Raw genomic sequence first — 14,354 nt, 5'->3', positions numbered from 1 at the left:
AATGGTCTACATTTCAAACATGCCCTATTTGAATCTAACTTCATTATGAGGGTGGTAAGCAAGTCTCTGGAAAGATTTCCTTGAGAAAAGCACAGATCTACTCCACTGATCTCTCACTTAACTAAGTTATCCGTTTTTCTCATTTCCTACAGGACAGAGTTCTAATTCTTTGGCCTGGACTTCAAAGCCCAGTTTCCAGAGGCTAATTATTTTGGTTCAAGTTAATGGGGTTAATTTAATGTGCTCTGGGTTTGATCTCTGATTCCCTGGTGCTCGGTAGTTACTCATGCTGTTCCCTACAGCCCTATTCTAGCCTAAGTTATACCCCTTTTAAGACGCAGCTCAAATCCTTGCTCTTCCAATTATTTTCCATAACTATCTTAACCCTGAGAATAAACTGTTCCTACTCTGATCTCATGCACAATTCACAACATGGATCAATCACATGGTACAAAGCCTTGCATCATTCTTCACTGTTTTCAGAATTCCCAAACGGATTGCTGGCTTTTCAAAAGCAAACACTATGAGTTAAGGCAATTTATATCGCCAGTACCTCAAACATACTGTGTTCAACAGACAATGAAGAGGATGACTAAGATAACAGGATATAAGCCTGAATATGAAAATGAACTAAAATTTTTTTTTAAGGCAGGGACTAGTGTGATATCATAAATTCATTCAAAGAAGAAGATGCATATCTCAGGCTTTAGACAATATAAACTTAAACTCGTATTTATAAAAAGACAGAGCTTTAAGATTCTGAGAGGCTACCAAGATTCTGTCTAAACATCAGGATGTTAACTAAAACAATAAAACTACTTTAAACTGAGAATTCAAAATTTGTTTAAAAATATTCTAGTCATACACCTGAGGATTATTAAGCCAAATATTAGCCAGTCATCCATTACAAAAATTACTGAAAAGCTCCTAATAAGTATACACAATGCTGCTTTGAAAGTTTTGCGAAATTCTCAATGAAAAAATTAGTGAAACAAAAAAATATGCTGTAAGATACCTTCAGATAGCGTTCAATATTGTTCATCAAAATATCAATTTCTTCTTTGGACCACATCCCCTGCTTCCACTTATGTCCTTTAAAAGAAAATAAGTTATGTTGTTGAAAATGTTATTCCTTGACAGAAACAAAATACTAAAGATTTGCTTTGTGATTAAATAAATTATTTGTGGGAATAAAATGTAGCTAATTTAGTTTGTCATGCATCTGAAATCTGAAAGATCCCCAGGTAAAGTTGCTTTTGTAACCTCTGGTTTTTAAGGATACATTTCACCCTACTAAATAAAGAGAATGATAAGTAAAAGATTATAAAAATATTACTTCCTCTCAGTTACATCTCTTATCCTTTCGGCAGTATGGGACTACTAAAAAGACATAAAAATTATAAAAACCAAACCATGTGCAAAACTTTCTGAAAAACTTCTTCAATGAAAATAAATTTTATGGGCAAAAGAAAATGTACAAACGATTCTAGGACAAGGGACACATAATGCGTTGGATACCAAGTGAATAATATATTCTTAATGAGTATTTACTATACAGTAGTTGCAAACAATCAATTTACTTACTTTTGCTTCCTTTCCTTACTTCAGAGTGGCACATTACACAACCCCCACTTTCTTGTAGCAGCCTCCTAGCAATCCTTATGAGCAAGGCAGCATTATAAACACAATGTTACTTTAAGCTTCTAAGCTGCTTATCAGACCAAAGTTAGATCTCTGAAAAGTCTTGACTTCCTACTCCCATAAGCAATAATCATAGTGTCTTTTAAATGCTACCAATGAGCATTTGTTTATAATCTGCTTCATATCAGAGAAGTAAGGATGAATTATTGAAAAACAAATGTTGGTTTCATGGTCTCATTCAGAGTCCAATTTAATTCAATTAGAAAAGCTCAATTGCTGTAACTACTCAATCACAATTACAAAAGTCTACTCAGAATCCTGATGACTACAAGCTCTTTTGACCTCCATATTTGACACTACAATTCACAGTATATCTTACCTTTGTTAGTCAGAGAATCCTTATCTTCTTTAGTTGTAAACCATGCTTGGCTAACTGCTGAAACTTCCTCATTACCCAAGGGAGATATTTCATCTAGTTGCTCATTCTGTAGAATCTTGAAAATGTAAAAGTAAAAAAAAAGTAGCAGCTCGATTTAATACCCAACCTGATTCATCCTTCTTTGTAATGCTAAGTATTATAAAACTCTAATAATATGGAATTCATTTGTCTTAGATATACTAAAAATATATTCAATTTATAGAAAGACAAATATTTTCTTGCTGTTTTTATTTTGGCAGTATGTAAACAAAATTATCTGCATTAACAAAATACAACCTTCATTTAAGCTAGTAACTCTGTACTAGTGGCTTAAATTCTATAGAATATTGGCTAAGATTCCATTAAGTATTTAAATTAACATAGGATATCCAAAGTCATTTGTACATTTATATCTGTAAAATGAGCTCATATATACAATAAAATGGAAATACTAGGGTTGAGTGTTATGGTTGTTAATGTCCTCACAGGTAGTTTGCTGCCTAAATATACAGTTATCCGTAATGTAATCTCTTGCTAAATTTAAAGGACTAACAGGACAAATCAAAGGACACTACTGCAAAATTATGGTGTGCTAATTGTTTACTGACAACTTTGTTTTAGCCAACTCTAGAGCTGATTCCTACCCTATTAATGCACCTTCTTTTCAAAGAACTATATGGTACTGTTTCTTTTTATGATTATTATTGCAGATAAAGCAATCTTTATTGAGAAACGTGTAGTTAAAATATTACAGCTTTATTGAGATAGAATTCACACACCATAACATTCACCCTTTAGAGTACAAAATTCAGTGACTTTTCGTATATTTATGCAACTATCACCGGGTACATTTTCAATTACAGACATATCCAATCTAAGCAAATTCTACTGGAACAAAGCCACCTTTAAGAGACTTGGCCTTGGTAAAGAGAGCTTAAGTGTGAGGAAGATTTGGCAACAGTGCTACTATACCTGGTATGAGCCTATCATAGGCAGACAAGGATAAGGGGATAGTCACATGCCTAGTAACCACTCAACCCAGTGCAGTCTCTGGACTGGATCAACTACTAAGCTATGCCACTGGCTAGAAGTAAGCCCTAACAAAGACTGGACTATTTCTTGAATAAGGAGAAACTGAATTTCTAATTTCAAGAGGAATTGAAACCAACCTCACTGGGAAAAAGAGAAGCTGTCAGTGAACAACTAAAGCACACTGAGAAGAAAAGCCATGCCTCTATTGCCACCTACTTTATTTTTATATCTGGTAGTAATAATATATTGTATTTATGAAAGTGTTTTTTAAATCCATAGGCGAAAAGCTAGAAATTACTGAACAAGTCTGAAATGTTTTATAACCCAATATTCATGTGTCATACATTTTAGATTTTTTTCCTTTATAGACCAAGAGGTCTTTTAATAAAGCTGAGAATTAACATAGACTAAACAGATGATGTCTAAGGCCTCTTGTATTCTGAAGATCGCAATTCTCTAAGATTTGACACAGGAGCTATTCGTCAAGGGTGATACAGAGAACTACCAAAAGACCTTAATACATACAATATCCACTTTTAAGTTGGTTAAAAGAATAAAATCACCATTTCCCAAAGTGAGTTTAAATATACAGTGAAGCCTACTCTATGAACCTTAGGAATAAACCTGTCACGCTGATTAATTGCTATCTTTGGGCAAACACTTACTACCTTATGCCACAAATTTTCCTGATGAAGAGTTACAATTATTACTTAAATCATATAACGTTAAACATGTAAACAGCCATCAAATGAAGCAAATAATTATTAAATTTTACCAATAATATTCAACAATGTGAATTACAAATGAACTAAAGGAGACTTAGGTACCTTAAAGGGTATCTATCTATACTTAGTATGTAGATATTAATGAGTTTTACAGTATATTAACCCATTTTTCACTACTTTTTGCATAAACCTTTTTAAACTACTCAGGCTTTATTTAGGATGCTGTTGCTTTTCAAATGAAGCCTTTATGAGTTGGTTGTAGGGTTTCATGTCCATAATATATACAGGCTTAGAAATCCAAGAATAAATATTTCACCCACTGACTATCTCTTGCAACCACAAAGTACTGTATATATTGGGAAAAACTTTAATTTCTAATTATTTTTCAAGCTAGTCAATTCACTGAAAAAGGACATAGTACATTAATTACTGAACTATATGAAACAGTTACACCTGGTTTGACACAAAAGGATACAGCAAAAAGCAGACTATTTCTGAACTTTTAACTATGCTTTCACTCACAAGCTAATATTAATCTTATTAAACAAATATTAGAAATTATTAAAGTTTTTCATTTACTAAAATGCTAACAACAAACCAAGAGGCTAATGTTCAATTATAGCTTGTTAACTCTTCGGAAATAAACCAAACAAAACAATTCTATAATTTGTCTAACTAACACTGCCACTGCTCAATCTTCTAATACCTAGGTTGTAAACCAAATCACACATACATATACACGGTTATTTTTACTGTGCTGAAAATGGAATGGAAGTGAGACTACATAGTCTTTGAATGTGAAATGAATTTGACGAGCCCCATTTTGAAGACAAGATGTGCTCTATTGCTTTAGAGGGCTTGGAAAAAATTCCCATCCAAATCACCCACTGAAATCCAAGGGCAGATTATGAGGGTTTCCAGCCTGTCTCAAAGCTGTTTGAAGCATGTCAGAGACTCACTTCTCTGGAAATCCTGTCATTCTGGAATCACTCTGAAGTTCCCTATTGCAAAAGACTCACAGTGCACCTACCTAGGATATCCTTAGTCCTTGATGTTACATATCAACTTGTAACTATGACAATTCTTAACTGAAAAAGGGTCACTGTGATGCTTCACAGAAGAAAAGTCATGGTACAATGTCTCTACTAATTACTTCCAAAATATTTTACTAAGTGAAGAGATAAAACAAAAGAACAATCTACTAAAAAGAAAGGCACAACCAGCCAGAGAAAAATTTATATGTACCAAAGATTTTAGCTTTAGGCTATTTGAGAGAGCAAAGAATTCTGAATACTTTTGGCAGAAATAACTTAGAGGAGACAATTAAGCAAGTTCACATAAGAGAAGAACAGTAAGGCTGATTATTATCCAACCTCTTAACATATGGTAAAATGTATCTAGTCCTGCAGGCACCAAAAGGAACTACCACGACTACAACTATTATAATTAAAATCTATTTGAAATGACTAGTTTCCATTTACATTAGAACAGAGAACACACGTAGCCTTTCTAAATGAGTCATTACAGATAACTGCTGGGTAAAATTTATCTTAAAAAGCTTTATATCCCAATCAATACCTTACAGAAGTAGTAAGATAAAATTTCAAGTTATTTAACAGCTCTAGTGAGATCATTCCATGTAGATAAAGAATGCACGCGCATCACCTGTTTCAAAAGATGTGAACCAGACTACAGGGAATGAATTTAAAATTCTATCTTTGCTTACAATTCTGAGACTCATATATGTGGGGACTGGAAACCCAAATGAAATAGTAAGTCTTACCCCAATTCTGTGGTTGCTACTTTGTCAGACACAATATATTCTCATCATTTTATTACCTAAGGTAAGTGTAAAGGATAATCCTCTTGCAGCCAGTAAAAAGACTTACTATACCTGGATCTGTGTCACAGTTCCCTCAGCAATCTCGTCATCTGCCACCTCTGTGGTTGCGGTCATGGTCACCTCAAAGCTCTGATCATTTTCTGAAACTTCAAGAAAAAGAACAGTTCAACTCCAGAATAATAATGGCAGGTTCTAATTATTAAAACAATATCTATGGAAAAAATACATGACGTCATTCCTTGCCAATACATCTATATATCTATATCTATATTTGCTTAATAAATATTCATTGTGCACCTAATACATACTAGATATTGCTCTGGGTGATAGGAAGACAGCAGTGAGCAAAAGGAATGAAAGTCGTCCCTTCATAGGGCTTATTTTCTACTGGAGAAGACACAAAATGAACATGATAATACGCTAGATGGTGAAAAGTACTAAGGAGAAAAATAAACCAGGAAAGGGAATTTGTTGCAAGTGGGAGAGAGTGTTTGAAATTTTAGATAGGAAGCCAGGAAAAGTAACTAAGACTTGGAACAAAGTGATGAAGGGAGCTAGTCATGCAGGTATGTTGAGGAAGAGTACTTCATTCAGAAGGAAAGCAAAGTGCAAGGCTCTGAGATGGAGGCACACCTGCACTGTCCATAGGATAGTGTGGCCAGAGCAGACTGAACGAGAACAGTAAGATATTGGGTGGGGGCTTCTAAAGACTTTGGCTTTAACTCTTAGAAAGCAAGCCACTGAAAAAATTTTAGAGTAGAGGAGTGATATAATCTTTTATTTTAACAGGATCACTCTGGCTCCTATGGGGAAAATAGCCTGAAGGGCAATATGGAATGGCGTGAAATCAGTTAAGAAGCCAATTCAATAATCTGGATAAGAGAGGTGAGTGGCTTAGACTAGAGTAAAGGCAAGCAAGGGTGAGAAGTAGCTCAAATTGTGGATATATTTTGATGGTAGAGCCAATAGGATTTGCAGATAAACCGAACATGAAATAAACTGAAAGTCAAGTATGCTATTATAGTTTTTTTATCTGAGCTACTGGAAGAATGTGCCCTGCCATTAATGAGATTGGGAAGACTGCAGAAGAAGCAAATTTGAGAATTTAGGGGCCAGCTCCATGGCCGAGTGGTTAGGTTCACAAGCTCTGCTGTGGTGGCCCAGGGTTTCACCGGTTCGAATCCTGGGCATGGACATGGCACCGCTCATCAGGCCACACTGAGGCAGCATCCTGCATGCCACGACTAGAAGGACCCACAACTAAAAATACACAACTATGTACTGGGGGCCTTTGGGAGAAAAAGGAAAAATTTAAAAAAAAAGGACTAGGAAGTTTCAGGAGTTCAGTTTTAACATATTAATTTGAGATATCTACTAAACATCTAGAGTTAAGAGAAGACTGGAGTGGAATAAATCTGGGAGTCATCACCAGGGACAGAATTTAAAACCATAAATTCTAGGGAGTGAGTGAAAAACAGAAAACAGAGGCAATCTAAGCATTGAGCACTGGGGCACTCCACATTCAGAGGTGAGGAGACGTAGACAAGTTGGCATAAGAGACTGAGAAGGAATGGACAGAAAGGTAGAAGAAAACTAGAGGAATATGTTCCCTGGAAGCCAAATGACAAAATCTTTCAGAGAGAAGGGAGTGATAAATACTGTCAAAAACCGTGGACAGATCAAGTAAGACAAAGACTGAAAAAAAATCACCCTTGGATTCACCAGCAAGGCCTCTGGAGAGACCTGGGAAGAAGAGTTTGGTGAGGTGAGAGAGGTAAAAGCCTGACTGGAGAGGTTTAGGGAAGACTGTTAGAAGAAGAAAGAGAAGCAGTATAGGAAGTTCTTTCAGGGTATTCTGCTCTAAAGGGAAGGAGAGAAATTGGATGGAGCCAAAAGCAGGCCGACAGGACTTTTATTTAAAGAAGAAATTACAGTATGTTTGTAATGCTGTGAGGAATGATTCAGTAGAGAATCAGAATGATGATTCAGAAGAGAAAGGAAAGAATTGCTGCAATAATGTCTCTGAGTAGGCAAAAGGGATGGGATCTAGTGAATCCCATGGGATTTACTAGAAGGGACGTCTTTGGGTAGGAGAAAAGATAGAATATATGGACATAGATACATGTGGGTGTGTATTTATGGTCGTGTAAACTTATAGAAATTATTTTCTGGCTACTTCAATTTTCTCAGTACAGTAGGAAGTAAGATTACCAGTTGAGGATAAAAAAGGTGGAGGAAGTGTTAGAGGTTTCAGGATGTATGAAACAGTCATCTCGGAGCGAGAAAAAGACGACTAGAGAAGCATGGTGTGACTAGAAGGCAACATTAGGAGCCCACTTCAAGTTGATGATCGTGAACTGAAAGTGAGACCAGTAAACTGGCTTGTGCTGTTTTTCTCTGATCCCCTTCAATTTGCTGTACTGGTGTAGACATAAATAGGCAGATAGATTTAACCTGGGTTGTGGTTTCACCAAGAACAATGAGGTGAGGGGAGGAAAAAAGGAGTTGAGGGTAAATGCAAGACACTGATTATCATGATTAACCATGAAACTGGGTAAGGAGGAAACAAAGCATACAAGTGGAGAAGGAACAATGAAAAAATGATAAGATCAACGGGTCCATTGGGGAAAAGGACTGCCGGAGTTAAAGAGTTTTAGAGCAAATCAGCTGAAAAGATAGGAAGTATTGGTAGGAAAACAAAGTCTGAAGTAGATCACAAATGGACTACAGTTAATAGGGAATAGCAACAGTGGCAATGAGAGTGATAAATGAGGCAGTGTGGAGAACAAAAGGAATAAGAGGCTAAGATATTGCAATAATAATTTAAATGAATAATCACCAAGATATATAACTACGAATAGGGAACAGAGTAAATGTGGTAGATGACTGCAAAATCAAGTGGTCAGTAAGGAATCTAGACTGATTAACATCAGAGTTAAGAGGACTGTTAAGGCTCAGACAAATTTTACCAGTTTTATAAAGAAACTGGTAAACTTTGTAAAGAAAACCTGAATATTAAAATTAAAGTTACATCTTTAAAAACTAATATTCACCTCTACGAAGTCCAGCAAATAATGACTTGCCCATTCAAACAGTCCCAGATGATGGTGATGGATACAGGACTTCATGAATTTATGTGACTTTTTAAAATGCTTTTTAAAACTTTCCTAAGTTAACTTTATCAATATATGTTTTTTTTTTAATCCAGGGAACATGTAAATACTTCAAGCCTGCTTTTCATAAATTCAGTCTTATTATAAATATTAGGCTCCAGAATGCCCTCCATACACAATGATACTATGACCCAACATCAAGTAGCTTTCATGTGCTTTTATGTCAACACATCCAAATTATCTTAACCAGTTAAGTGAATGAGGGTGTGAGGGATTCAGGCTAACAACATAAAACACAACAAAATATTAAGTGTAGTTTGAAGCTATGATCATGATCAAGGCACTCTACTTTTAACCAAACGAACTAACCAGCTATAATTTATATCAAAATAATCACTCAAAAATTCTGGCTTAATAAAATACATAAGTCTTGTGGATGTACTGTACAGCATGGTGACTATAGTTAACAATACTGTACTGCAGATGGTTAAGAGTACATCTTAAAAGTTCTCATCACAAGAAAAAAAATTTAACTGCGTGTGGTGATGGAAGTTAACTAGATTTCTTGTGGTGATCATTTTGCAATACAGACATATACCAAATCATTATGTTGTACACCTGAAACTAATATTATGTTACATATCAATTATATCTGAATTAAAAAAAATCCAGCTTGAAAATGCCCACATAGGATTGCATCTATACAGATAGGCCAACCAAGTTTTAAAATTGAATCACAACATAACGATAGTGAAATTAGGAAAGAGTTTTAAAAATCATATGAATCATCATTAGGAGGAAAGATCATTTAATTAGAAATACGTTACGTTTGTATACGCCACAAATGGAAGCAATATTAGCAATTCTAACATTAACAATGTCTTTCAATCAAGTCTCATAGTAAACTGATATAAAATGTTTTTTTTTCAATTTAATAAGCAATTAACTCTAAATAAGAGTACGTATCTAACTTGGTGAAGACATGATTTTCCACGATAAAAATCTAGTCTTAGTTTTTTTCCACTGGATGAAGATGCGATTTTGGTTGATGGTGAGTGCAAAATAAAAGTTCTCCGATACAGCAAGACTCTCATTTGTGCAGAGTGCCACCAACAGCCTTGTGCCCCAACCACATTGCCATGGACTAAGACACCTAATCCACCTTTGTGTGGCCACCACAGTTCAATAAGATTCCATATTCTATTTATTTACTTATTTAATTTTTTTGAGGAAGATTAGCCCTGAGCTAACATCCGTGCCCATCTTCCTCTACTTTATATGTGGGACGCTTACCACAGCATGGCTTGCCAGGTGGTGCCATGTCCTCACCTGGGATCCGAACTGGTGAACCCTGGGCCGCCGAAGCGGTACATGTGCACTGAAGCGCTGCACCATCAGGCTGGCCCAGATTCCATTTTCTTTGTTAAGAAAATCAGAAATATAATCTAACATTACAGTCAGTGTGTTGTAGTCTTGCCAACAGTATTCCACCTAAAATACTATACCGCTTTAGAATCCAGGCTACTCTAAATGATGTTGGAATATAAAGCATGTTAAGAGCTTTTTTTTTTCTTAGTGAGATAAACTAATCAGGCTTCTATGTAACATCCATTTAGCTATATACCATATGAAGACGGAGTAGAGCATCAGGGTTAAGAGTATGAACTACAAGAACCAGAATGCCTCGGTATAACCTTAGACAAGTTACACCTCTCTGTGCCCTAAGTTCCCTCATTTGTAAAATAGGGATGATGATAATACCTACTCTAGAGCATGCTTTCTCAATGATTCTTGGAGGGAAGGTTAAAAAAATCTTAGTCTTTTTATTAACAAAGCAAGGGTATACATACAGTATATGTTAAAAAACCACACAGTATATCTGTGTTATTAAAATTTCATGGGGGAGAGCATTATAAGGAAAAATATGCCTAAAAAGGCTCCTTGGGGGGGTCAATAATAAAAAAAGGTTGAGAAGATTAAATTAGATAATATATATATAAACCATTTAGAGCTATACCAGGCACATAAATAAGTACTCATTAAGTGTTAGTTAAAAACAGGTTTTTTGACTAAATGAGAAAAATAACGGATCTAAGTCTATCTTGAAATGCCAATTCACTCTCTCGCAGGCTGAAGTTTGATTTCGAAAGGGAACTCTATATGCTTAATACATAGTGACTTACGTGGAAGTGCAACAACTGATATGCAAGGAGTAGAATCATCAATACTCTGATCATCCTCAGAAGACAGACAAAGCCTTTTATGCGGAGGTTCAGTACTATCTTCTGAGTCTATTTCATCAGCTTCTAATGAAACAACACAAAACAAAACAAAAACAAACAAAAGAATCTCAAAATCTTCAAACTAATGAGGAAAAAACAAAATCGTCAACAAGTAACGACTGTGAAAGAATTTTCTTACTGATTTGTTCAGTTAGCTAAACCCAGCTGTGCAAGTAGGACTCAAAAGGACATTGCCTTCTCTCTTCCTTGTGCAGTACCTCACCTCCTATTCTGATGACAAGGAACTATGAACAAAGGTGATGCGTTTTAAACAACACACTTTTGTCCTGTCAACCACCTAGCTTTTCAATATTTCACATGTAAAGACAAGGACTGGTTATTTAATTCACTCACAAATATTTACTGAATGCCTACTATGTGCTAAGTGCTGGGAACAGGACAACAATAACAGACATTCTGCCAAGGAGCTCACTGTGTAGTGGAAGAGATGACTAAACCAACAATTTCAAAATAGTGTAATAAAAGCTATGGGTAGAATGAAGAGGCTGTTACAGGACCAGAGAAGAGAGCCATTTAATTTAGACTGCAGGTGAAGGAAGGTTTCCTAGAGAAGGTGTTTTGAATTTGAAAGAGAAACAGAAGCCAGGGGAAAATGACTACTACTGGCAGTAGGAGAAATATGTGCAGTGACACTGAGGTATGAACAGCTTAAGGTATGTTAGGAAAATAAAAATAGTTGTGAACTGCTGGAACACATACATATGAGATGTGGCAGGAAGTGAGGCTAGAAGGAAAGCTGAGATGCTAAGAGGCCATGTGCCAAATTAAAGAACCTGAATTATATTCTAAAAACCACAGTAAGCTTTAAAAAAACCTTTTTACACTACTGAGTATCACGACTGATATTATTGGCAGTTTGAAAGATGAATTAGAGGTGGGAGACTGGTTAAAAGGCTATTAGAGCTACCCAGGTGAGAAATGAGAATATGAACTAAGAAAGGGGGACTTGAGACAGAGAAGGAATGGATTCAAGAAACATCACACTATCAATAAGTTTTCATGATGGAATGAATGTGGAAGATCAGAGAAAGATTCATTCCTATCCACATTTATGACTGGGACACCAAGTAATGAAACTGACTGAAAAAGGAAAAAAGAGAACTAGGTTTGGCAATTTTGTGAAATAATTCAGTTTGGGACATGTGAAATTTAAGGTGCCTATGAGAAACACAGAGAATTCAGAATAAAGACAGAAGTTTAAATCATTTTAATAGGTAGGTAGTAGTTAAAACCACAAGTTTGAATGAAATAACCCAGGGATTAAGTACTAAGTGAAAACAGAAGACAGAACCTAGGATGAGCAAAGATGAATTTGAAAGTAAAATAAATAATACAAACAAGGAATAGGTAGAGAAGAAACAACAAAATCACAAGCCTCAAGGCTGTTGATTCTTAATTCATTAGATGATCACATTAAGTCTTATTCAAATAATCATGCAAAATTCTCTAACATAGGTTCTACCACAAAAACGTTCATTTATTCACATTGGCAGGACTACTACTACATTTTCTAATGTACTACATATACTGCTGGCACCAAATGGTATCAAAGAGGAAGTGTATTATAGTTAATCCATCATCATCTTCGCAGGTTCAACATATTCTACGTATAAAATAACTGTGAGATTCATAAAGGTTGAAATTTATGGTAAATTTAAAAATACACAAAAGTATATACGTTAAAAAATAAATAAAAGTATAAATTAATATCAATTCATTACACAAAGAGATAAGTTCCTTTTCTACTGTTCTAAACTGTCTGTCTGGATAATAGGGATCAAAGGTGACATGAAACCCACAAATCCAAAAAGACGCACAATTACTTGTCAGCAAGTTCTCCTACCATTCTGAGGGCAATGAAGAATGAGGTTCCCGTCTGTGTCCCGAGTCAAAGTCACAGAGTTCACAGTTTCTAGTGTTACTGTGTCAGAATCCTCTTCAACTGTGCTCATACTCAAATCTGTACAAGAACAGATTTCAGATTAAGATTTAAAAATTATTTCCAAATATAAACATAAAGTAGCCCCCAACTTCTCCTACTTTCCTCCCCCAAAACCCCTACAATTTCTATCTGCCTACAGTGTGCTTTATGTAAAATTGCAATGGACAGGTCAGATTTCAAAAGTTTATACCCATTATTTAGAATCGGATGTAAAAATCTGCAAGAATCTGACTGCTATGACTAAAAACTACAGCACTTACTTTTTAAAAAGTTTTTACCACATCCAATGAAAGAGAACCTGTTCTAAGTTGTCTGTCATATCAGCAAAACTCTCACTACAATTTGTTTTTCATTGGCAGCTTTGTGATGTGTTCAATTTAGGATTTTTTAGAAGATTCATCAAAACTTTTAAGAATTACTTCTCCAAAAATACTTTTTACAAGTATTGAGGCTCTACTATTACCTGAAAAATAGCTATATTATTTTCTGAAAAACACCTTCTTCCTGTTTTTTCACAACATGAAACAAGTGCATATACCCATCATTTGCCAAATTGCTTTTCTAATAGATATGGAGCTAGGGCTTCTTTTGAAATAGAGAACTATTTTTGTTTAAAGTGCCTTTACCTGCTATTTTACACATATATTAGTCTCCTCTTGTTCAGACTGAATGAGCAGAGTCTTAGAATACAATATCTTATGTTGACAGGGAGAAATGTATTGAATTATAATCACTGGCCTGGTTGAAGTCTTCAAGCTTACCTTATAAAGTTCAATGAAGTTCTTGCCTCAATACTCAATTTTGGTCTTGCCCATACTACTTTTTAGCAACTAAACAATACAGAAGACATAAGCCTTGGTGTGTACTAAATTAATCACTCAATAGTCTGCTCATATATTTACCATTTACACAAATGCATTTTCCTTTTGCAGAAAAACTTAAGATCTATTAAGATTTACATGGTGAAGATCCAGTGATTCATTAAAGTTTCACTATCCAAATTACTGTTCTAAAAGGACACAACTCACTTTACAATGGTAAAGATATCACTTCCAAATTAAAGATAAATGGAAATCATGATCTAGTTACAGCTAAAATTTGTCAATCATGAGGTGAGGTCTTTGGAACAAAGGCAGGCTTACCTAGAAGACAGATGGATCAGCTACAGCCCTTCCCACAGAATCAAGTCGCCTTCCCTTAGCTACCAGCATCACTTTCATGTTATCCAGATTGTTTTTCTCCCATGTTCCTACCCCTGCAACACTCTGAAAAAAATTATAGCATTACACAATAAGGCTTAATAAGAACAAAAACTCGTGTGCTAGCAGTATGCTGAT

General features: G+C 35.3%; 1 protein-coding gene across 4 annotated transcripts in view; it reads right to left on the bottom strand.

Annotated features, from left to right (window-relative positions):
- Nucleotides 1-14,354, bottom strand: part of DMTF1 (cyclin D binding myb like transcription factor 1) — a 45,321-nt gene that overhangs the window by 20,597 nt on the left and 10,370 nt on the right. For 3 of the 4 annotated variants that reach the window (XM_014853366.3, XM_014853368.3, XM_014853367.3), the window contains exons 2-7: nucleotides 14,160-14,282; nucleotides 12,919-13,035; nucleotides 10,956-11,078; nucleotides 5,711-5,805; nucleotides 2,021-2,135; nucleotides 1,016-1,092 (exon numbers count right to left, since the gene is read on the bottom strand). In XM_014853366.3, the coding sequence (XP_014708852.1) occupies nucleotides 1,016-1,092; nucleotides 2,021-2,135; nucleotides 5,711-5,805; nucleotides 10,956-11,078; nucleotides 12,919-13,027 (519 nt within the window). In that variant the 5' untranslated portion in view covers nucleotides 13,028-13,035; nucleotides 14,160-14,282. The remainder of the gene's footprint in view (nucleotides 1-1,015; nucleotides 1,093-2,020; nucleotides 2,136-5,710; nucleotides 5,806-10,955; nucleotides 11,079-12,918; nucleotides 13,036-14,159; nucleotides 14,283-14,354) is intronic. The other variant, XM_014853369.3, reaches the window with a different exon arrangement.

The sequence above is a fragment of the Equus asinus genome, chromosome 1 (assembly GCF_041296235.1).
Source record: "Equus asinus isolate D_3611 breed Donkey chromosome 1, EquAss-T2T_v2, whole genome shotgun sequence".
Taxonomy (NCBI): domain Eukaryota; kingdom Metazoa; phylum Chordata; class Mammalia; order Perissodactyla; family Equidae; genus Equus; species Equus asinus.
The sequence above is the reverse complement of the archived record's forward strand: the minus strand, read 5'-3'. Positions and strand labels throughout refer to the sequence as shown.